This window comes from Sminthopsis crassicaudata, chromosome 1 (genome assembly GCF_048593235.1).
Source record: "Sminthopsis crassicaudata isolate SCR6 chromosome 1, ASM4859323v1, whole genome shotgun sequence".
Lineage (NCBI taxonomy): Eukaryota > Metazoa > Chordata > Mammalia > Dasyuromorphia > Dasyuridae > Sminthopsis > Sminthopsis crassicaudata.
This window is the reverse complement of record NC_133617.1, coordinates 110299007-110324535: the sequence shown is the minus strand read 5'-3', so window position 1 is coordinate 110324535 and position 25529 is coordinate 110299007. Positions and strand designations below refer to the sequence as shown.

Genomic DNA, 25529 nt, shown 5'->3' with positions numbered 1-25529 from the left:
TCTGAAGTGAAAAATCATGGTAATTTGTCATGTGTAAACTTAATATCTTATGAATGTAAATAAGGGTTATGCATAAGAACATATTTAGAAGTGGGTTTTTTAAAACTCTTTTTAACCACTTTTTCAGCCATTCATCAGAAAGCTAATAAAGGCCATTCTGCTGTTGCAAATCTTAATATTTGTTCAGTTTACAGCTATATCACTAAAGGTATTTATGTGTGTGTGTGTGTATACACACACACACACACACACACACACACACACACTAGTATATATATTAAACACATTTGTTTCTTGTTTCACTTTAGACCACTTGTAATGAAAAAAGATTTGAAATTTAAAAAATATACTTCTTAATGCTTCTTAATGCTTAGAGAAAGCATTTAAAATTTTTATTTTGTTCTGAACATAATTCTAGTGTCCAAACAAATCAAACCTGTCTGGGCAGATTAGTAAATTTTTGCATTCATTTAAAAAACTTTAAAGAGCAAAAGACCTTTTTATTGGTATTGATCTTTTGATGTTATTTTTCATAACAATACCTGGAAATGTTTTAACTCAGGCAGGCAGTACATGAAATGGAAGCTGAAATAATGCGACAGAAAGATGAAGACCAAGTTTGGTACCAAAAACAGAAGTTGTTGCGTGAGGCTGAGGACAAGAGGAGGGATATTCTTCTGGAAGAGGAGAAGAAGCTCGTAGAACAAAGAGATAGGTACATAATAGGAAATTGCTTCTTCTGGTCTATACGAAGTCAGTTTCATTATCTTTTCCTTTTTTTACTCTTAAACTTTAGAAATTCAGTATCATTTAGCTTAACAGCATTCTGGTTAAGCATTTAATTTCCATATACAGTTATGCCATGTAGATTTGGAGAAGTGTCAGATAAGTAAGATGCAATAAAATACACACTTGATACTAGAGCTACTCTGAATATAAATTAATTTTTCTTTGATTATTTGAAAAGCACTGCAGTTTTTTATGTGGCCACAGAACTATCTATCATCATGAACATCTGTGGCTTTATTGACAAATCACAAAAGTTCTGGTTAATAGAATTCTAGATAAATCAGCTTTTGCTGGTTTATTTCATTCAAATTCTGTGTAACACCATCTTGTTAGTTTTGCTTTATAATAGCACATATGTGTCTTAAAATTTTTTTCCTGACTATGTAATCCCTTTTATTATACTATTCAGAACTTGTCTTTTGAAAAAGTCCTTCTTCTAGTAAACTGCGTCTTTGTACTCACAAATTTGTAATTCAAAATATCTGTTAATTAAAATTGTTGAGAGTGGGTTAATTGGACTTGTGAAGTATGCTTTGATTTGTATTCTGTAGTAATGGCTTAAGAAGTTTATTTGCAATATGAATTTAAAAAAAAAAAAAACCTTCAAGCCATTGGCTTTCTTTTAATAAATACTGAAAACAACCCAATGCTGCTGAAGCTAGCCTGGCACAAAATGTCACATTCTTCTTTTGAACAAAAGTTAGAAATGGGTTTTCATTTGTTTTAAAACAATTAGGGTAACAGACTTAACAGAGGAACTTGAGTATGAGAAAGATGGCCAATGGTACATAGGCAATTTTTCTAGTCATAGTGAATTCAGGCTTGTTTTGTCATTGTGAAGCTTTCATTTCCCTGTTATAAGCATAGCTGTGGAACAATGAACCCATTAAACAGAAAGTAGATGAGAATAGGTGAAGGCCAGCTGTTGTTGCAAAATTTAATATTTTTTGATTTAGCGTTATATCAGGAAAGGTTTTATTTGTTCTTATTGCATTTTGGGTTTAAAGACTAGTTGCAGTGAAAAGAGATCTGAAATTAAAAGAAATACAGCTTCTTAATGCTTCAAGAAAGCGTTTTCTGCAGAATCAACTGGACCAGCGTGAAATGGAACTGAGAAGACTAGATGATGAGATTGAAAGAAAGGTTTGTTATTCTTATTTAAGTATTTTTCCTGAGAAATTATGTGGATTATATTACTGATACATTCAAAAAAGTTGGAACAAGACAATAATTTTTTCAAATTTGGAAAATATACTTCTCTACTAGGATAACTTATGTAGTGAAAGAATAACCCTTATTTTCTTTGACCTTTTAACTTCTTTGAATATTTTCCTTACACTCAGATGTTATTTACCTTAATATAAACAATAAAATGATTAGATTAATTATTAATTTATTCAAATTATTTTGTGAGTCTTAAAATTAATCTTATTTCCCATTTCTTTGAAGTGTGCAATATTGTGTATCTTCTTTCTAATATTAATTACCTGAAGACTGAGAATTTGGGTCTTGATTTTTCCCACCCATGTCCAAATGAACATATTATTTCCCTTTCTAAAACCTCTCCTCTTCCTAACTTCCCTATTATTTATTAATTAATATTCCACCATCCTTCCAGTTATCCTAGCTCACAATCTAGATAATCATCCTCAACTCCTCAGTCTCACTCCTAAACCCCTTCATCTAATGTGTTGCCACATCTTGTCAGTTTCACATTTATAATATCTGTAAATCCCCCTTTTCTTCTACAACATTGCTACCACTCTAGTGCAGGCCATCATCACTTTATGCCTGGACAAATGGTTGGTTACACCTGGTTGGTCTTTCTCCAATATATTCTCATTCATCTGTCAAATTGGTCTTTCTTTTAAAGAACAAGTTTAACTTTGTTTTCCCCTGTTTCTGTGAATTCTGTGGGTATTTAGGATCAAATAAAGTATCCTCTGACTTTTAAAACTCCTCTAACCTGGCCCCTTCCTACCTAACCAATTCTCACTCCTTACATACACTTCCCACCAAAAAGATTGTATTTGTAATCTTAGCCTTATGATCATTCCAAGAATAGAGTTTTGAAATAACCCCCAAGAAATAATTGAGTGGAAAGAAATCAGGTGACCAAGGTGGCCAAATAAGAGACCTCCTCTCCTGACCCATCAATCTCAAAAAGTGTCATCCAGAAACTGCCATACACACAATGCATAACAACAAAAACTAAATAATTAAATTTGCAAATGTTGTTGGTAAGTTTGTGACACGTGTACTTCTGAAGTTATTGAAGCCTAAAACTATACTCAGAATTCTGAAACATTCTTTTCAAGAGACAAGTGACATGTGTAAGTAACATGAGCAATGCTGAGATCTTTAGGTTAATTTGATAGACATATTATAAAAACTAGTGAAATGAGCACAATGGGTACAAGAATTCAAACTTGGAATCATATGCTGCCCTACATTAGAATGTATTGATTTTAAAAGTTTCCACAGACAAGACCATTAAATACTACATTTAATTAGTAAGATTATCAACTTAGGTTATAGCAGCTGGGATTTTAGATTTTTCCACTTCCCCCAGTTTATAACTAGAGTACAAAAATGCTAAGAATTACCATCTGTTATTATGAGTTTCAGAAATGAACATATGGTAATAGTCTTTTCTCTTAATTTAAGAGACAACTTTAAATGAAAGATTATTTACATTGAAATCAGGGAGCATTATTTTTTAAATATTTCATTCAGGCACCTATTTACTATTATTGTACCCACTTTCACAGTGTGTTTATCACTTTAAGAATACTTAGCAAATTTGTTATGTAACACTGCATTGTTCTTCTGTAGGTATCTTTGAGAGGTGAAGAAGTTGCGACTACAGCCAAAGAAGTAGGATTACAAAAGTTAGAAATTGAAACTCAAAGAAGATTCTTGGAACAGGTATAAATTAATTCTTGCAACTATGAGAAAAGTCTGGGTTTGAGAAATCTTATATTAGTCTAGAGCAGTTCACCATTGATGAATCCACACTGATCAAAGTTAGATTTTTGATTTGTATCGGTGCTTAGTGGTGTGTATGTGGCTGCTGAAATTTTGAAATTCAAGGGTGATAGAAGTAAGGCTGAAGTTTACCTTTATGAGTATGTTATAAGAAAATTAGTAGTAGTATTCCTGAGAGAACTTTGTTTTTTAGGAGTTTAACATGAATGCAAATTAAGTTGACAAACTAGTCTATTAATCATTAGTACATAAAACTTTTCTACTTCAGATTAGTGAAGGAAAGATGAGGGTAGTTTGCTTTTTTGTTTTTGTATTTTCATTAAAAAAATTTTTTTTATCAAGATTTTAATAACACTTTCTATATACAATATAGAATTCAAGAAAAGGATTATACATGAAACCATGAATTTCCATCACAGTCAACTTGCTTTATTCTTTTTTAAAGCATATTATAAATTTAACACATTACTTTCAAAGCTGTACTAACTTGTTCTCTTCTGAACTCTCTTTTGTTCTCTTTTATCTATTTGTAAAGACGCTTGTCACCCCTTTATATTCCTCTTTTGTTTTTGACACTATCATGAACATTTGTTACCCTTGCCCTTCCCCAAGTATAAGGGAGTATTTATGTAACAAAATAAGCATAATCAAGCTAAAAAAAAGTCTACATAATTATTCATGTCTCTTTTTATCTTCTCTATGACATGAGTTAGCATGCTTTTGTAAATTCTATTGTATTCTTTTCTTCATAGATATAAATTTTAACCTGAATTTTTCCCTTTGGAAAAAAAGTTTTTAAAGTACATTTCTGATAGATAGAAGTTTTTCTTCTGTTTGAGGACCAATTGAACTAAGTACAAAATCTTATCATCAGTAAATTGACAATAAGATAATGAATTTTTTGCTCATAAATACCCAGAAAATAAAGAAAACTAAAAACTGGCTTTTAGTTCTATATGATTGGCAGCAAAGTGGTAGAAAGGGGACAAAGGATGGAAGAATTTAGATGTTCTTACTGGTCTGTAGATATTATTTAACTGTCCTTTTCTAATTATAAGAGTTTTGTCCTGTGATCAATAAATTGGCACAATTGTTAGAAGAACTGAATGATAATTATTTTATTTTTGAGATGCACTTAGAAGACCAAAGAAAATTACAACTAAACAAAGATGTTTTCCGTGCTTTCCTTGGAAAGACAAAAAAATTGGTAGAGCTATTGTTGGACCATCATTTCATGAGAAATTTAGTCTTTAAATCTTGTATAAGTGAAAAGCCTTTTGTGAATATAGCTTCTGTTTAATATACTAACTTTGCTACAGAGAATAAAGGGATCAAGAAATTTTGAAAAATATTTGAAGAGATCCTTCAAACCAATTTCATATAGACATTATTGCTCAGTGACTGTAATATGAAAGTGTATAAAGAGGTGAATGGTGAAATGTTCAAGATATTACTCAAATATAAAAAATAAAAGAGGCCAAAGGTTTCATCCAGGTTGATCCAGGTTCCACTCTGCATATCCCGAAAACTTTTTTTTGAAGAGACTGAGAAGGAAGGTACTGGACATGGCAAACACCAAATAACATCACAATGCATCATTTACTGTCTATGTAGTCTAACTATAACTACATAGAGCCAAAGTCAAAATAAGGTTACAGGAAAGTAAGATAAGAAGATAACTCTTCATTCAATTGCAACAGTTTCAGTCCTCACTTAGTCAGTTAGTCATAGATGCTGAGAAAATGGGAAATGAAAGCAAGACAAAGGTCTTAATTGTTACTGTTTGTTGCAAAAGTTTAAACAATATGAAACAATTGTGACACTGAGGCAAAAGGAATCTATAACTGTCAGAGCTACTACATACTTGTTCTCCTTGCCAGTTAGAGAGATATGGCAATCCTAATTTGTTTGCCTTTGCATCCATAAAGATTGGTGAAGGAAGATGGCAAAAAGATTATGAACAGAAAATTTGGTATGAGACCAGATGTCTAGTGCAGTCCCTTGTATTATAGTGAGTCTTTATTAATGCTTGTTGGATTGAACTGAGCCATCCCAAGAACCTCCCAAGATAAAACTGGCAGAAAGACAACAAACAGAGAAAATGAAAAAAAATGTGGTAACATTTCTACAATAAATCTATTTTATTTATGACATTTGTACCACTGGGTCTATCCCTGATGTGCTGAAGTCTGGAAAAGAGGCTAAACCAGACTAAGTACACTTGGAGAAAATTGTCCTGGAAACAATATGATGATGTTTTTTTTTTTTAAAATAATAGCCTTTTATTTTCAAAATATATGCAAATATAGTTTTCTCCTTCCCTTCCCTCAAATCTCTTCCTTTAGACAGCAAGTAAGCCAATATATGTTAAACATGTACAATTCTTCTATACATATTTCCACATTTATCATGCTGCACAAGAAAAATCAGATCAAAAAGAAAAAAAAATACAAGCAAACAACAAAAAAGGTAAAAATACTGTGGTCTACATTCAGTCCCCATAGTCCTCTTTCTGAATACAGATAGATGGCTCTCTCCATCACAAGTCTGTTGGAATAGGCCTGAAAAGAAATATGTCTATCACATCTGATCATCACATAATCTTCTTGTTGCCATGTTCAATGATTTGGTTCTGCTCATTTCACTTAGCATTAATTCATGCAAGTCTCTCCAGGCCTCTAAAATCATCCTGCTGATTATTTCTTATAGAACAATAATATTCCATAACATTCATATACAATAACTTATTCAACCATTTTCCAACTGATGGGCATCTACTCAGTTTCCGGTTTCTTGCCACTACAAAAAGGGCTGCCACAAACATTTTTGCACATATGAGTCCCTTTCTCTTTGGAATGCAGATGTAGTAGTGGCACTGTTGGGTGCACAGCTTGATAGCCCTTTGGGCACAGTTTCAGATTGCTCTCCAGAATGGTTATATCAGTTCACAATTCTACCAAAAATACGTTAATGTCCCAGTTTCCCCAAATTTCCTACAACATTTATCATTATCTTTTCCTGTCATCTTAGCCAATCTGAAAGTTGTGTTGTAGTATCTCATGAGTCTTAATTTGCATTTCTTTAATCAGTAGTGATTTTTTTTTTTTCATGACTAGAAATGGCTTTATTTTTTTTCGAGAAAATATGGTCTTGAAAAAATTGAAGAATAATTTTCTAAAATAGTTCAGGGAGGGAAAGAAACTAAAAAAATAGAAAAAAGTAGCTGAAAATATCCCACTGCTCACTGAGGTGCCTATGTTTTTATTTTTATAAAACTTTTGAGAATCACTCATTTGTATTGAAGGTATTGTGAAGAGAGACGAGAGAAGAGGACAGGCAGTCTACAAGTTTTCATTAGATACATACTATATACCAAGTACTATGTATGCTAAGTGCTGAAAATACAAATATAACCAGAAAGAAAGATCACCTCCTGCCCTCAGGGAGCTTATATTCTAAAGAGGGAAAATAGCACATAAAGGAAGCTGAAAAGGGAAAGGTGAAGAGTGAAAAGCATACCTGACATAGTGATGTTATAGAAGTAGTTCAGGAAGAAAGTCAACAGTGTGACCTGGTGAGAAATGAAGATATATTTGCCCTGGGAATACCTCCTTAAATTAGACATTCTGGAAAGAATCAGAAGGCAGAGGGTACTTAACAATGTGAGAAGTAGTCCAAGGGCCAACTGAGCTTCCATAGTGGTTTCTGTGTCATGGTAAACAAAATCCTATGAAGGTGAGTTAGTAGTGCAGTTTCCCACATCATTTATGCCATAAACCACATTTTTGGAGAGATAGTTGACTGAAAGGTGAAAAATAGAAGGTCCCTGGAGTTTTACACTCTTGTTTATTGCAAAGCTGCATTTTACTTACAAAGCAGTATTTTCTAACAAGGAGCTTCTTGTGCATATATTAAGTTCACACAGTACTACTTGGTGAACAAATCACAGAAAGAACTGCTTTAGTGGCTTTCTAATCATTAACTTCAAATGAGACACAAGATGGAGGTATATGCTCACTGAAGATATTTACTACTTTCAGGAATTATTTCCTATCAAGGATATGATTCTCCAGGTTATTCTTTTTATGGATAACATTGTGCTCACTGCAGAATCTTAGAATGATGCTTTCTCAGTGGGATCATGAATATTCAAGAGGTTGGGCCAACAGTTATTTTAAGGGGGAAAAAAACTTAAATGAATAAAATTTCATTCCTATGAATGAAATGACTTGATATGTATACAATTGCATGACCTTTCCATTGAATTAATAATAAACAAGCATTTATTAGGTACTTACTATGTGTGAGGTTCTATGCAATACAGCCTTATATTTATCTTGAACAGCGACTGCTCATGGACAGTAAATTGAGCTTGTAATTGAATAGAAGTAAGGAATTGCAGGTGCTGTGTTGCTTTTGGAGAATTGTACAGTGCTTTTCAACAGTCTTTGTCAATCAGTAAACATTGTTGAGTGCCTGGAACATAAGAAGCATTTAATAAATGCTTATTGACAGATTGACTGCCATGTTCCAGGCTCTAATCTAAGCACTAACTCCCTGGGATGAAAAATTCATCATCTTATCAAGTTCTTTCCATAATGCTTGGAATACCACAGACTCCAAAGTAATTGAACTTGTGGGTGCCCTAAAGGGCAGTGAAAAGGTACACTGAAGCATTTTTCTAGCAATGACCTACTCTCAAGAAGTGGCAGAACTCCCAATTGCAGAAGGCCACTTGAACCAGATTAAAATGCAATTGGGAAATATTTAACAAAAATTAAAAAAAAATATATTGATTTCTAAATCAATATGAGGCCTGCAAGGATCCAGTTCCATTTGAGTTTTCCCCCATTAACAATGTGTCAGCAATAAATATATTATTGGATAAGGAGACGGGCCAGTCATGTAGCTATTTCAAGGACAATAGTTAGGCTTAGCAGTGCTCCAGGGCTCTCATAATGGAAAAAGACCTAGATAGAAGGTCTGTATCACATTGGCTAAAACCTCATTAGAGGATCTCTGGGAGAACATGAGCAAGAACTACAAAGGGTGAGAAATCAATATGAATCCCAGGTAGGAAAAACTATCCGCATCACTCAGCCCACAGATCCACTGAAGGATAAGTGTTGATACCTTGGGTCACATTTTTTATATTGAAGTCATATCAGTACAGCAAAAGTCATGTATATTAGTTTATTACCAAATATATTTTAAAAGATTGATTGTTCAAATTATTTGCAGCAACTTGCTAAAAATGAGAAAATTGCTTCACAAGAAATTAAAGAAGGTCTCAATAACTACAGAAGAAAGGTTGACCTGGAAGAACGCAGATTTCATAAAGCTGTAGAACGGGATGAGTGTCATAGCCTGAAAACGCATAAGGTAAGAATGGGCAATAATGCTGTCACATCTATTCTGTGTCATCCTTTCAGTTATAAAGCATTTACTGCATACAATTCCATGCTGGGCACCAAGCTGGCTGTTGCTCATACAAAGAAACAGAACTAGCCCTTGCCTTAGATACAAAGTAATTGGTCAGGGCAGGCAGTGAGAAAGGCCTCATGCTGAAGGGAATGCCTAAGCTTTCAAAGGAACAGGGGATGGAGGTGAGGAGAAAGGGCCAGGCAGAGGGGACGGCCTTTGTAAAGGCAGAGAGGACAAATGGAGCGTCTTGAGTGTAGAACAGCAAGATTACTTGTAACTACTTTCATTTGCCCCAGAATTTTGGAATTGAATGAATGGCTAAATAATTATTAAATGCTTACTAGGGGCAGCTGGGTGGTATAGTAGATAGAGTATTGGGAAGGAAGACTTGAGTTCAAATTCAACCTCTTGATACTTTTTAGCCGTGTGACTTTGGGCAAGTCATTTTACCCACTCTGCCTTGGTTTTCTCATTTGTAAAATGAGTCACTGAAGGAAGTGGCAAACCATGGCAGTATCTCTGCCAAGAAAACCCCAAATGGAGTCACAGAGAATCAGACATGATTGAAACAACTCAACAGCATCAATGATGTGTTAAGAATTAAAGTAAGCATCAGGTGTAGCAACACCCAAGTGAGAAAGTCTTGGTGGCCAGTGAAGAGAGTTTTCATCAGATCAATCACAGAGATGATAAGTTGGTCCATGATAGTTGATGTGCCTTTTCCAGCAGCAGTAGTTGTGTTGATGTGATGACTGTGCCCAAGCTAAGAGGTGGAAAGTAGAATAAGGGGGAATAAGAATAGAATAAGTGGAAAAACTGAGGGCAAGATGATGGCATCATGGAGATACAGTTCTAGCCCTTAGAGAAAAAGTTGCAGTTCTCCATTACAGTATTTCTTGACCCTTTGGGGCACTTGTCCCTGTGTAACCAGTAGTCATTGTGAGCTCCCTCCCAATTTAATGGCCATTATTTGTCATTTTTAAAAAATACAATACAGTAAACATTTTTTAACCACTCATTATTTGCCAAGCACTGCACTGGGGATAACAGTAAGAAAAAAAGAAGAAGAACAGCGTAATGGAGGAAAGACAGTTTTTGTGCTCTGTCTTTGGCACCATAAAAAGAATTTGTGTTAAATTTTTATCTTATTTGACTCCACGTTCTGGATTGTCCTCAATATATCTCATCTAGTTTTGTGTTACATGCAGATCTGATCTGTGCCCTGTTTTCCTTTATTTAATGAAACAAATATATTTAACAACAGAAAACCAAGTAGAAGTGCTAGGATACTCCTGGAGACCTGGAACTGCTCATGACTATTCTATGAGTTAACTACTCAGCGACCTTAGAACCTATCTAGGTATACTGTTGTCTGGCTCATAATCTTTTTTTTTTTTTTTTTCCTTCATAAGAATAATAAGAAAGCCATGATAAAATGCTTTGCTAAGATCTAAACTATCTTTAGCATTCTTCTGATCTCTCTAAAACTTGGGTAACTCTGTTCAAAAATAAATGGGTTTATCTGACATGGCTTGTGCTAGATGACACCAGGGCACTCCTTCTCTACTTATCCATTAGCCATCCCTTTAATGACTATGTTTTAGTCAAGTACTTGGGCCTATAGTTTGCAAATTCCATACTCTTCTTTTTTTTTTGAAGACCAGAATACTATTTGCCCTTCTTCAATCCTCTGTCATTCTTTACAGTTTCTCAGGGATCCCCCCTCAGTGGCTCAGCAGTCACATCTGCCAGTTGTCTTAGTACCCAACAGTGTATGTAGTCTATTTGGGCCTACATCTGGAACACAGTTTTATAATGCATTTCTAAACATAAAGGAAACCAAACTTTCTTTTCTTTTATATTTTTTATGCCTCTGTGCTGTGGTTGGCATATTCAGAATCAAGTTTAGAAATGTACTTTGGAAAGACTGATTATGCTGTTTCATAAACTAATAAATACACCAACCAGATCTTTCCATAGTATTTTAATTAACAAAAACATTTGCTATGCTTAAATGCATTTAATTTAAAACATTTTTGATTTGGAAACTTATCTTTTTTTAATTTTATTTTTAACTTGAGACTATCTAGGAATGAAATTTTTTAAATAAGTAAGATCTTTTAGCCAGATGGCTCTGTGTTAGATAGTCTGTAGCATATCTATAATTAGCATGGACTTTAGTTTTCAGGTGATGTCATTTGGAATATATAGGGGAAGTCTTAAGTAGATTAACTTTTATTTTTCATAGATATGCTTCTGAGGTATGCATGAGTGTATACAAACATAGTAAAAGTATTGTATCTTTGTTGTATGATTCTCTGACATCACTGTGTGTATATTTTCTGAGTTGTGTGTGTAAATGTATTTCTATTTTTTGAAACAAAATTGTAAAAAATGATAAGCAGGTTAATTTATAAAACCATGGAAAAGCTTATATAAAATAATGACTAGTGAAATGAGCATAACAAAGATAACATTTTATACATAACATCAATATTGTTCAAAGAATAAATGAACAATGTAGTTATTCTACATATTATAAATACTTAGATTAACTACCCAAAAAAACTATGAAGGAATATAATATCCATCTCCAGAGAAAGAAGTGCTAAATAAAAATATGCATATAGTTTAGTGATCTTACACACACACACACACACACACACACACACACACACACACATATATGTGTGTGTACACGTATTGTGTGTGGGTCAAATGCTAGTCCAGGATGGCAAGAGAAAAATTACAAAATTGATGACAACTTTGGGGTGTTTCTGAAATAGCTTTGTGATTAATTACAAGTAATTAAACCATAAAACACTACATAATACTTTTATATGGTGCTTTAAATTCTATAAAGCACCTCACAATTCTCTTTGTATGTTGATCATAATTTATTCATAAAATATTTTGGAAAAAGCTTAACTTGGCTGTCACTACTTATATTAGGGATTTCTACTTAGTTCAAAATACTGACTGTGTTTCTGTAATTCCTACTTTTAGTTGGTTGAAGAAACTTTGGCAAATGCTGAACAAGCATGCATTGATACTGACTGGCAAATCCAAGTTTTACTTAAAAGAAAATTTGATGAGGCAGAACGCAAAGAACATTATGAAGAGATGGCCAGACTTCTTCGGAACAACAGAGCTAGAGAATTGGATACATTAAGTGCATTGAAGGGGTTGGAAATAAAAAAGGTAAGGACTTGATTTGTTGAAAGTTGTTACATATTTTCCTAAAATTATTTAATTTTTGAAATGGTGCTTAAAAGTTAGATGGTATTTCTTGTTTATTATGTAAACTTTTTCTCCTTAGCTTTAGTGTCTTCAGGCTCCCTAGTAGATTTGTGGGCATATGAAGGGTCATTCTGGGAATGAAATTGAGCAGATGCACCTTGGAACCCTGGGAAGGAAGTGCACATCCCACTTGGCAATACCTCCCTATCTAATCTGGAGGTAGAGCTAAGTGTCTGTGAGCTTTCTTCCAGCTCCAAATCTATAGTACTGTCTGACCACTCTGTGTATGGCAGTAATGTTGGAGAATCACAGGGTCTTATCATTGGGAGGTACCCCATTGGCCCTGTAGTCCAGTCTGTTCCCCCAAACAATTGACTCAATAAGTGGTCATATAAGTCTTTGCTTAAAGACTACCACAGCCATCAGTAGTAAGCCATTCCACTTTTGGAGAAGCTTTCATTAATAAGAAACTTCCCTGACACTGTGCAGCTTTCCTGAACTTTATGCCCCCTCTCCCAACTACTATCTTTTGTTCAACCCACAGTTCCAGATGTAATAAGATTTATTTCTCATTCCTCAGGTCTTTTCTGCAAGCTAAACCTTTTCAACTCCTTAGCCATTCCTCAAATAACATAGAGTAAAGGCTCTTCACCATTCTTACTGGCTTATTCTCAATACTTTACAACTTATAATTGCTTTCTAAACTTTTATACCGAGACCATCAATAAGCATTTGTTAAAGACCTACTCATTTCCCACCTAGCTGAACTGAGGATATAAAGACAGAAATGATATGCTTCTTTCTCATAAGTAGTTTATACTCCTTTGGGAAAAATCAACATGGGCAACTTAGTATTGGAGTTTGGAGTCTGAGGTCTGGGCTTTAAATCTATGTGACATTGGTCAGATCACTTTGCCTCTCTAGGCCTAAGGTCTTAATTTGTAAAATGAAGTTCTTGGACCAGATATGGCCACTTAGACCAATATGGTATTTTCCAGCTCAAAATCTTTGGTCCTGTGATCCTTAATATACAAGAAATAGATACAAGTTAGTTTGGGGGAGATATCAGGAGTGAAGCGCCTAGCAGCTTGTGGGGGTGGGCTTGTGGGAAAAATGTGGCTAAGTCCTGCCAGTTCTTAATCTGTAATATTTTTGTTCTTTTCTCTCCAATTTCTTCAATTTGATCAACTTGTCTAGGTATTTTTAAAAACATTATTCTTGCCTCCCACTTATGTGCTGCTTTAGAAGCAGTGCTTTAGCTCTTTATAGGCTTATAGCAGTTGGTATTTTATATAAGGGGCGACACTTGAACTAAACATAGAGGAAAAACTAGGTATTCTAAAAGATAGAGGGGACAGCCTTTGTAGTTTTGTTGCTTACTCATTTTTCAGTCATGCCCAACTGATCCCAATCCCATTTGGGGGTTTCTCAACAAAACTACTAGAGTGGTTTGCCATTTCCTCTTCCATCTCATTTTACAAATGAAGAAATTGAGATAAACAGAGGTAGGTGACTTGCCCAGGATCACATACCTAATCAGTGTCTGAAGCCAGATTTTTAAGTCAGAAAAATGAATCTTCTCATTTAGAGGCCCAGTACTGCACCCACTGTCCCACTTAGCTGCCCCCAGCCAATGCAAGGGGGATTGTTAATTTTGTGAGGAAGAGCAAGAATGACTGTGAATTGGTCTAAAAAGTATAAAAGAGAGTAAAATGTAATAAGATTGGAAGGGCAGGTTAGAACCAAGTCAGAAAGGACTTTAAATGTTAGCCAGAGTTTTCGATTTGATCTTAGAAGCAATAGGAAACCATTGGAGCTAGAATTGGAGATAAGGGGATAGATGGTGACTTGGTCATTTCTGGGCTTTAAGAATCCAATTTTAGTAGCTGTGTGGGAGGTAAACCGAAAAGTAAAGATTTAGGTAGAGAAACTAATTCAGAAGCTGTTGCAATACTCTTTGATCATATAAGGCTAGAGATATAACCTCTTATAAAGGGCCTGAATTAGGCTGGTTCCTATGAGTGGATAGAAGGGAACAGATATGAGAGACATGGAAGAAACAAAAAAACTTGGCAATTGATTAGGTATATGGGGGGAGGGGAGTTAGTAAAGGAATGAACCTGAATGACTATAAGGATGGAGATACCCTCTACTGAAGCAAGGACATTTAGAGGAGGGGCGTGGGTCTTAGGGGAAGCATAATGAGTTCTGTTTGGGGCTTGTTGAATTTTGAGATTCCGAAAGAACTTTGAGTATGCAATGTCTAATGGGTAATTTAAAGTGTTTGATTGGAGCTCAGGAGCCAGACCTTGAAACATGAGAGCCAGTCAAGTCATCAAAAAAGAACCTGGCATGAGGAGAGGGCCCAGGACAGAGCCTTGGGGTAGCCTCACTGTTAGTCATGGTGTTTCAGATGTTATTGGCTCAGCAATTCCATCTGCCAATTCTTCAGGTATTTGAGGATACAGTTTATCATCTTGGATTCATCCAGGGAACCTAGGTGATATTTTAACTTACTAGTCTTCTGTATCAACTCTAAATTAGCCATTTTTGTTCTGCCTTTTCCCATCCTAAAACCATTCTCTTTATAAAAAAAAAAAAAAACACAAAAAAACAAACAAACAAACAACAAAAAACCAGAGGAAATCAGTTCCACTTTCTCTCAGATGTTTTATCCACTATCCCTTTGGAGGACACTCTTCTCTTTGATCCTCCTCTATCTCCTAATATATATATATATATATATATATATATATATATATATATATATATATATATTTTAAATCTTTTTATAAATGGTCAAAGGATATGAACAATGTTTAAAAGAATTGAAAACTAGAAAAAAAAACTTGCATGAAAATGTGCTCTAAATCATAAGTAGTAAGAGACACACATTAATACTTTACATCATATAGTTTGGCATAGATGATAGAAAATGAGAACAACCAATGATGGAGAAACTTTGAGGAGGTACCTTGATGCTCTGTTGGCAAAGCTGTGAAATGGCCTGATTTCTGATTTTTTCTTTGTAATTATATAAGAAAAGTAACTCAGTTAGCCATACCCTTTGATTTAGCAGTTCCACTCCAGGACATGTAGCCCAAGAAAGTCAGAAACCACAAAGGACCAATATATACCAAATTATCTGTAGCAGATAACCAGAAGCAAATTGGATATCCATCAGTGGCAAGAATGGCTGAGGAAATTCAGGTGTGTGGATGCGGTGGAATATATTGTACATGATCAATTAAGGGCAATGTGCAACTTGTAGGAGAAGATCTTGGCTTGCAACAAATAAAAATTTTCTGACAATTAAAACTGCCTTTAACCAAAATAGAATGAGTAAGATATCTTTAAGTGGTGGCTAAAGAATCTTTTAATGTCTGTTTATATTTTATATTGATTTTATTCTGTAAGTGGTTTTATTTAGTAATCATATTCCTCTACCTCAATTGAAGAAGCTTTTGTGTGTTTAAGTTCAATCTTCCCCTCACTAAAGTTAGATAACAAGGTTAAGCTTTCCCACAATTGATGTTAAAGAAAAACTCTGTTCTCAGTACTTGTGTAAAACATTATTTCAATATTTCTCTGTTGTATCTTTGAGGAGCTAGGACTAACTGGCCTTGTCCCATTTTCAGCAGTTAAGTTGGTCTTATCTAACTCTGATTCCCCAGGTGCCAATATGTACCTAAGTCCCTATGAATTATCTCAGAATACTGCCAAAACCCATTAATTCCCAAAAACAGTTCTTAGGACTTAGAAAGAGGTGGTCTTCATTTTGCATAGGGTCTATATCTGCTTTCTTTGTATGTAGCTAGTCATGATTTCTAGCCCCATGTTGTTGCCAGTCCTGTAACCAATAATATCATTTCTGTGATTATAAAAATGGCATGCATCTTCAGGCCAGAAGCAGTGCCATTTCACTCATCCTTTAATATCAGGTCACATGCCCCTGTTAATAAATGATATCTTCCTCAAAGAATTGCCTCAGTTTATCTTTTTGTTAAATTTCACATGCAACACATGCTTTTTTTTTTTTTTAACATTTGACTTTCTTCTATGTGATTCATATTTTTTGATTATTATTTTGGGAGGTCTTTGGGGAAAGTATAGTTTATATATAGCCCCAGTTCATAACTACTTTGGCATATTGGTTAAACTAAGACATTTTCTTAATATCTTTTTAATTTTCTCTATGTATAGTAATCCAAAAAAATAAATATCAACTCTTAATCCAGTACAAATTATTTCCATTTTGTACATGACAATAAAGTATGTTGAAAGTATACCATACTAGAGATTTATTAAGTACTTAAAATGCTTATTATGGAGAAATTTCTTCTTAAAAGCCTTGATCCAAATTTTACATAGAATGCTTGCCCAGGGGCAATGAGGGATTATGGGTAGAATCAGCCATGGAGATAGGACTACCTTTGACAGATTTTGGCAATAGTTAAAGCAAGTTCCTTAACCTTTCGGGGCCCCAGCCAACTTTCAGACTGCAGATTGCTGAAAAAGTGCTAACCTGCTGTTGCTAGAAACAGTTTCCTCTGCTTAGAATTTATTTAAAAGTCAATAAAATCAGAGGTCCATCCTTGAGTATTTGTAGAAAGGTTTTTACCTTAGCCAGGCATACATTTTTAAAAATAATTTGTCTTCACAAAACAATCAGTCAAGTCTGTGGTGTCATGTTTTTTCATATATTTGAGAATATTATTTTTTATGGTGATGGTGGTACTGTTGCTTAACTCTAAAAATATGTGTTTATCTTAAAAATACACTGGATTTCAGAATCATAGGACCTGGATTTGAATCTCAGTCATGTGACCTTTCCATCACTTCAGTGCTCAGGTTTTCAGATTCCTTATTTAGAAAATGAAGAGGCTGAAACAGATAGCCCCAAAGGTCCCTTTCAGTTCCAAAATACTACCTATCATTTCTACAGTGTTCCTGGGTAACAAAGTATAAGCTTTTTATGAAACATATCTTAAATTAGGGGTAGAGAACTTACGATGGCCATGGGAGCAAGTATCATTAGTTTGTTTTATACTCAGTTGGGCACCGATCATATCGTCTACTCACCTTGTGTTCTCTTTGATCTTGTCATTTGTCTTCAGGGGAAAGAAGATGAAGATCCTTTGCAGACATCATATTCAGTCGCTGCTTCATGTAATCGCAAGAGAAGGGAGCGTATTGATATTGATATAGATGATTGCCCTCCACACCAGGATGACTGCTTTGGTGAGGGCAGTCCCTTTCCTATGTGTCCCTTGCCAAGCCCATCCATGCTGCTCTCCTATTAGATTAAGGGGCTTGCTTTTGATTGTGCAGCCCCTCATAGCGTCCTGGTGGCCCAGTGTTCTTTCAGGAGGTGGCTGGTTCCCAGCAGCATCTGAACTGCATGGGCCATGCTTATTTATACTACCATTCCAATAATAAATGAAACAAAAACAGTGCAGGCTCCATGATAGATTGTATCAGTTGAATATTAAAAGCCCTTTCTGCCTATCAAGCAGCACTGCCCTGCTCAGCAGGGGAGGAAGGGGAGAAGCTAAAGCGCTGAAACAACTTTGGGGAGTGAGCAGGGCCAGAACTTCTGGCTGGCCATTCAGTTCTGCTTCCCAGGAGAGAGAAGCTGCTCACGCTTCTAGGCAGATTTCCTATTTCCATTTTATGGGATGAAAACACGGTCTGCAGAGAGGCCCTTGTCTCAACCTGTCATAGTTTTGTGGGGACTGTGAAGAAAAGTCTTTTTTTTTTTTTTTTTTTTTTTTTTTTTTTTTTTTTTTTTTTTTTTGCAACAGCCCATACAGAGTCCAGTCTGGAGTTGGTCAGTCCTGTCAAGACTTGCACATCAACCTTGAATGACCTTTGAACTCTGAAACTTGTGCTGTTTTTATAGTCAGATGTAAATAAGTAGCTGGTGCCCTTTACTCATGTACCAATCTAGGGTAAGAAAACCCCTTGCACTAACTAACCTAGGGCATCTTTCAAGAGTAACCTATTAGGAACAGTTAGATGGGCCAGTGCATAGAGCACCAATGCTAGAGTCAGAAGGAACTGAATTCAAATCTGGCCTCAGCCACTTAACACTTCCTAGCTGTGTGACTCTGGGCAAATCATTTAACCCCAATTGCCTCAGCAAAAAAAAAAAAGAAGAAAAGAAAGTAAGCCTATATATATATATATATATATATATATATATATATATATATATATATATATATATATCTGGTGTATTCCTTTGAAATTCACCAATTGTTGACTGTATCTGCCAAGGTGTCCTATTTTTTCTGGGGAAATGGACCAAGTATGACCTTATTCCCAGCCTGATTTTTTTCTTCTCTCCAAATGCCCCTTTTCCTACTTCCTTCCCTCTCTTGCTCTACCCCAAGGGGAGTTTGGGGTGAATAGGAAATTCATTAATTCATGTTGTCCTTTGAGGCATCAGACAAGCCTGACTTCTTTTTTTCCTAATTTAGTTTTATTCTGCATTTATCAACAAATAAAATGAGCAAAGTGGAACAGAAAAAGAGTCATGAGAACTAGCAAAGCTCTAACGCAAATGATTTTCTTTTCAAGTATATAATAAATTCAGCATTTTTTTTCCCCAGTCCTATAGTCTAATTTTTCAGAGTAGGGATGCTTTGTGGGCAGCAGGGAGTCTCTCTAAGACCTGGAGCAAGAGTTATCAGATAGTGGAAAATAAAGAAAGGGAGCTGAAATGCTTCTACAAACCAAAAATCTATTTTAAGATTTTACCTTAAGCCAGCTCTGTATCTAGAAAAGTCTTCCCCTCACTTTAAGACATTGTTTTCCTTTTATTCTCCTTTTCAAAGCCTGTATACTCTGAGTCCTTCCAACCCCCCTCCTCCAGGAACTGGGACTTAATGTATTACATCATCTGGTACATGGAGCATTGAAGGCCAATCAATTGCAATTGATAGTATTGGAGCTCAGATCACATCTTCAAAGTAGAAGCAAACAGCAATAGAACCCATAAAACAACTTCTGAAGCTTATGGCTTGATTGTGTGGGCCATCAGTTTAAAGGGAATGAAATCTGTCTGTATCTTTCCAGTTATTAAAACTTAAGTGTCCTTGAACTATCCTTTTCTTGTCTCCAGGAAAGTGTCAGTCTTTTCCTTGAAATCCACGTGACAGTATTTTGTGATTCTTGTGTTAATATTTGGTTTGTACTCACACAGACACACACCCTTTTTCCCCCCCTCCTTTTTATTAACAGAGAGACTTCAGGAGATAAAGGCCAAAAGTCCACTGAAGCCTGTTTCTTCAGCAATTCTGTCTGAAGGCCATCTCAGTTATATTCCTAGGATCGAACTCGAAACACGCTGTAAGTTGAAACATGGAGACGAGTCCTTTTATCATAAGTTTTAATTTTTTAGTACTCAGTGTAAGTATCATTAATGGATTGGTGTTTCAGCAAGACTTTACTTTGAATTTCTCTCATATCAGCTACAGATCTGAAGGGCAGAAATCTTTAAGATGGAGACAGTGGTATTCTCTGAAATGTTCTGAAACTTGTTAGAGTTTTAAAAGCTGAAAGGGAGACTGCCAAATGGCAATTACATTATTCCTCAGCCTCACTTTCTGTTCCTCTGACCAGCCAAGTGTCAGTTTATCACAATTTGCAGTTTATCAATGTTTTTGTTGGATTTTAATGAAAGTGTTTTGATCACTTGGTGGAAAACAGTATTAGCATTGTTTTTCAGATCTATGATTGGTTTCTTCTTTCTTTACTTTTGTTTTTTCGATCTGTCTGCACTGGGCACTCTCCAATCCATTTATTTGCTCTGAGCTCTTTGCTGGACTGCTGGGACTGCAAAGAGTAGAGGAGGAAGGCCACCTGAGAGGACAGCAGCTTCCTGCTGATTGGTCAACATTGGAACCACAGACTTTATTCCCTGGGGAGAAGGATTTCTATTTGTTTCTTTGTGGTTGTTATTGTTGTTGAATGGAGGAAGCAGCTTTATGTGGTTGTGGAGGGGAAAAGTAGGAGTCCAAGAAAGAGGTGATTGGTCTTCTGCCAGTCTTCTGCCCCGCTGCTTTCTAACTGAAATACTTCTTGCAGGCAAAACACCTCAAATTTTTCTGGAGATGTTTCCTCTTAATATACTCCATGGACCTAAGTGACACATGAATGAGCAGTATTTTGGGGGGCCTACCTGTGCCAGGATGTGTGCGTGGCAGAAGGGTTAAAGCAGGGAAGGGGGTACTCCTTGCAAGGATCTTATTTGCTGTTGGGAGAAACCATGAGATATATGTACAACAAAATGTTTAGGGATCAAGACAACCTTCCTTTCTTCTTTTTTTTTTTTTTATTATGTATTTATTTCTGTAAAATTTGAAAACAAAATAGGAAAAATGTAAATAGAAAAAGAAAAAAACATTGTCATGTGCACAGAAGAACATCAGAGAGGATTCAGACTATATAACAATAATTTCCATGTTAAGAAAGCATATAATAACAGAAAATGTTGTGTTCATAATTGTGCATCTTTGCTTCCTTGTAAGTATTCTTTTATTCTTGCCTGTGAATTTTTTACTTTATTTTTTTTCCTGTTTCCTCCCTGCCACATCCTCCAAGCAGTCTATAATTAAGCACAGATATATCTGTGTGTGTGTGCACATTCAATATACGCATATATATACATATATCTAAAACAATATTAATATGGTTAACATATAATGTTTCTTTTCAAAGGTAATGCTAGGCAAAGGGAGGAGGAAATACATTTCAGGCATGGAATCAGCCCCTTTACAGCCTTTACAATTGGTTATTGATCAATCAAGTAGAAATATTTCAGTTTTACTTAGGGATTCACTGCCAGGAAGCTGGATAATCTTATGAGTAAGCCATTGGCCAGAGTCAGACATGGGGGGAGATATGTTTAAAGACATTTTTAACTTTTTGCTCTATTATAATGTTAGAGCTTTTATTAAACACCCACTTAATAAAGTGTGTGTCTTATTATGCCACTGTGTATACTGTGACAAGGGCAAAAATTAATAATCACTTCCTTGAGGAACTTGCATCCTATTGGAGATGACATGTTCATATGGAATAACAAGGTTCTTTGGAGAGAGGAGCCCTAGTAACTGGGAAGATCAGGAGGGGAGTCATAGAAGAGTGTGTTATTTTAACTGGATTTTGAAGAGAAAAAGGATTTAAAGAGTGGGAAAGAAGAGGAAGACATTCTAGGTAGAGAAGAAAGCCTGTGCAAGAGTCCAAATGGGAGAGGGCATGTCATATATTAAGTGCTTATTATGTGCCAGAAGTTGTACTAAGTGCTGGAAATAGAAAAAACAAAAACAGACTTTGCCTTCAAGGACCCATATTGGAATGGGGAGATGCATGTATGGGCGAGGATCAGACACATACAGAGCAGAGTTGTAGAAACTGAGGGAAAGACATGAGTAATTTGGGGGATGGATGAGGTTGGATGACAAGGGAACAATTAGTTTGGCAAATAGTGCTGGAATCCAAGCTGATTCCTGAAAACTCTTAGCCTCTCCCAGGAATCCCCTGGGCCTTTTGTCTCCCCAGTGCCTCCTGCACTCAGCTACCAGGCTCAGACCTGACCGTGTCATCCCTTACACCCTCGGTGGCTCCCTAATGCCTCGGGTGCCAGGGAAGCTCTTTCCTCATGACCCCTGATTTTCAGTCTGGTGACAGACCACTCTTCCTGAGCACACGTGGCCCACACAATGTGCTCTCCCTCTCTGTTGCCTCTGGGGCGGCCCCCATTCTCCAGGCCTCGAATACTCTCTCCTGGCCTCTCAGAATCCTGCCTGTCTTTCAGGACTCAGCTTGGATTCCAGCTCTTTCCTTCTCCATTGTGTCTCCATTTTGCAGATGAAGAGGTAAAGAGGGTGAAGTGATTTGTCAGGATCTGAACACAGGTCCCGATGCCAGGCCCAGAGCTCTTTCCATTGTAGCTCCAACTGCCCCAGAATGCAACCTGGACACAAGGTTAGACAGGAGATGTGATAGCTCAAAGGAGGGCCCACGCTGGGAGGAATTGGAGGCACTCACCCCAGCGCTTGGGACAGAGCTAGAGCTAAGTCCTTAGTGACCTAAGTCAAGGTCACAGTTGTCCTCCCAGGTAGAATCACGCAGCCATTGGGTCTTCTCAGAAGCAGAAAACAGGCAAGGAGAGATTGGCCCATGGTACCCCAAGGCTCTGATGAGTCTGGCGTGGTTGACTACATGGAGAAGAGGCTATGAGGGGATGAATTTCAGTAATTCTCAACTTAGAGTGCTGCCCCCCACTACTTTGCATATTCATGCCCTGCTTCCCACTGAGTTATTTGGAATTTTTAAGAAGTACAGATGGGGCAGCTAAATGGTACAGTGAATAGAACATCCTTCCCTGGAGTCAGGCCCTTGGTTCAAATCCAGCCTCGCTATATAACCTCTAAGCAAGTCATTAGCCCCAATTATCCCAGGGGAAAAAAAAAGCACAAACACAAAAGCAGACATAGCTAGCTAGCAAAGCACTTTGTAGTGTTCATCTGGAGAGCTGGTGTGCAAACTGAAGATTGAAGCAATCATATTTATTTTTACAAAGGAACGGGTTAGGTGGCTGATATCTTCAAGTGGGGTCAGGCATAGGGAGAGGTATAAGACAAGAATGCTCTTTTATCACTTTTTAGTAAAAGGTGCTTTTTAAAAAGTGTTCTTTATCTTATTGATTTTATAATACATTGATCTGTGAAAATGAAGGTTTCTTATATGTGTAAATTAGCATTATTTTTTTTAAACTTCTTTTTGCAAGTTTTTTTAGATCGAAAACGAGAAGAGTTGGAAAAGAAAGAACATGAACTAATGTCAGAAATAAGGAACCTTCGCCACAAGCATGCCCAACAGGCTCGTCAGAGATTCCATATACCTCCTTCCCACCACCATCGTGATACAGATCTACTAATTACCTGAAGTAGATTGATATACCTGTTTATTTTGCAAAGAACCTGATTTTAGATAATTTTAAATTAAAGAGAAATAATGTACACTTCATGTAAGCTCTGGCAGTTTATTTGTAAATAGTTTCTTGTGCTTTTTGAAATAAAAATCATCTTTTTTTATTTTAAAAACATTAAATTGTAATTGTTTTAAATTATTTAGCTTAAAAATCCCTAATAAAAGAAAACTTAATCTGTATAATACAGCAGGATAATTTAAGATTTCATATTAAGAGCTGGATGGAATCTCTCACCTTTCTAATCCAAAGCCATTTACAGAGGAGGAATTGAAGCCCAGTGAGATCATGGGACTGGCTCAAGATGCCAAAGGTCATGTGTATATCTAATAGGTCCTGTCAGAGCCACTAACTCCAGAGCTAGTGTTACTCCCACTCCACTGCATCCCTCCCCATCTGAGCTCTTTGTAGATGAGATACAATTTAGCTTTACTAAGTTGGTTTTTTTTAAATTTTCCTTTTTCATCTATTCTACTAGGACTGGTCTAATGGCTAGGCGATGAAAGTAAGATGCTCTTCCTTTGAAGACAATTTTTATAAAATACCAATTAATCACATAAATATAGGAATACCTTCATTCTTTTTCTCCTGCATTGCAAGAGTGAATTTCTTAATGATCCAGCTAATTAACCTATTTGTTGAGAATGTTTTGCCCTTCATGGTTCATTGCAGATTAAAGGCCCAAATTTCTAGAATTGCAGTTTTTTTCCCCAGTAAGCCTGTTTTGGCCTGGAAAGCCAACACAGATTGCAGGACCTTCTGGAGTATGTAATATGGCGTCATCTTCCTATATGAAAGACAGCACCTTTTTTGGTAACAGTCTATGCCTTATATAGAGATTTACACAGCTGGGCAAACTTCATAAAATCTAAGGGCTAGAAGGAATGTTAAGGGATCTAGTGCAGGACCCTCTCCAACAGACTGTCATCAAATATTTTCTATCTTCTTTCTAGAAATGAGTCTATTTCAGTATTAGCTTCCTGGTAATGAAAAGGACTTTTCATGTAATATGATTCTCCAAGGGAGGGGGTTTGGGGAGCCAAAATAACAGTGGAAGAAAGCTATACACCAGAGTGCCTGTCCACAACTCCACCAGATTAAATCCTTTGGAACTTACATGGTTATATGAAAAAAAAATATTCTAAGTCATTAATTAGAGAAATGTAAATTAAAACAACTTTGAGGGATCTCATACCTATCAGATTGGTGGAGAGCAATTTGAAACTATTCCCAGATAAAACTACTCGAATCAACTACAAAGGACCTGTAAAAGAAGGTGCTTTCCTCTTCTAGAGAAAGAACTGATAGAGGTATGCATAGTATAGTTTTATGAGTGTGTGTGTGTGTGTGTGTAATTGCAGCCTTATGCAGAATAAAGGACTATTAAGAACTTTAAATGCAATAAAAATTTTTTTAAAGAATTATTGGACTATTTGAATATTGTAACCAAAAAAGAGCCATACCATTGTATTTCAAAAAATCCTAAAACTGTCCAAATCTCTTAGAACCAAAGAACAAGGTAGAAATAGAAACTACTAGGCACTTTCCGATAGAAACAAAAAATGAAAACTTCCAGGAACCTTAGTCAAAATTCAGAGCTTTGTTTTTTCAAAGAAAAAATAATGTAAGCAGCCAAGAAGAAAAAGTCAAGTACTGAGGAACCACAATCTGGATCACACAAAGTAGCAGCCACCAGAATAAAGGAGCATAGCAGTTGGAACACAATATTCTGGAAGACAGAGGATATGGGCTTATAACCAAGAATAACTTACCTAGCAAAGTTGAATATTACATTACAGAAGGGAAATGGATCTGTAATGAAATAGAAGACTTCTATGCATTTCTGATGAGAAAAACAGATTTGTGGGGAATTTTAAAGCTTAAAGACAGGAGAGAAGAGAAGCATCCAAAGGTAAATATGAGTGAACAATGATAAAGGACTAAATAATAAACTAGTTAAAATAAAAATATGGGGACATGATATAATTGTCCCTTCTGTACTCTATCATCAGGGTTCATAGTAGGAATCCAGCTAATCAAGATCTGAGTTGTTCTGATCTTAAGTAAGGAATGAAAATAGGAGACACTG

The 25529-nt window shown here is 35.9% G+C and overlaps 1 protein-coding gene across 1 annotated transcript in view; it reads left to right on the top strand.

Moving 5' to 3' along the window:
- Window positions 1-23555, top strand: part of TBC1D31 (TBC1 domain family member 31) — a 65522-nt gene extending 41967 nt beyond the window's left edge. The window contains exons 15-22 of the mRNA XM_074266234.1: window positions 563-715; window positions 1797-1932; window positions 3625-3717; window positions 9019-9159; window positions 12208-12402; window positions 17559-17682; window positions 19687-19794; window positions 23240-23555. Coding sequence (XP_074122335.1) covers window positions 563-715; window positions 1797-1932; window positions 3625-3717; window positions 9019-9159; window positions 12208-12402; window positions 17559-17682; window positions 19687-19794; window positions 23240-23397 — 1108 coding nt within the window. The 3' untranslated portion in view covers window positions 23398-23555. The remainder of the gene's footprint in view (window positions 1-562; window positions 716-1796; window positions 1933-3624; window positions 3718-9018; window positions 9160-12207; window positions 12403-17558; window positions 17683-19686; window positions 19795-23239) is intronic.
- The last annotated feature ends 1974 nt before the right edge of the window (window positions 23556-25529 follow it).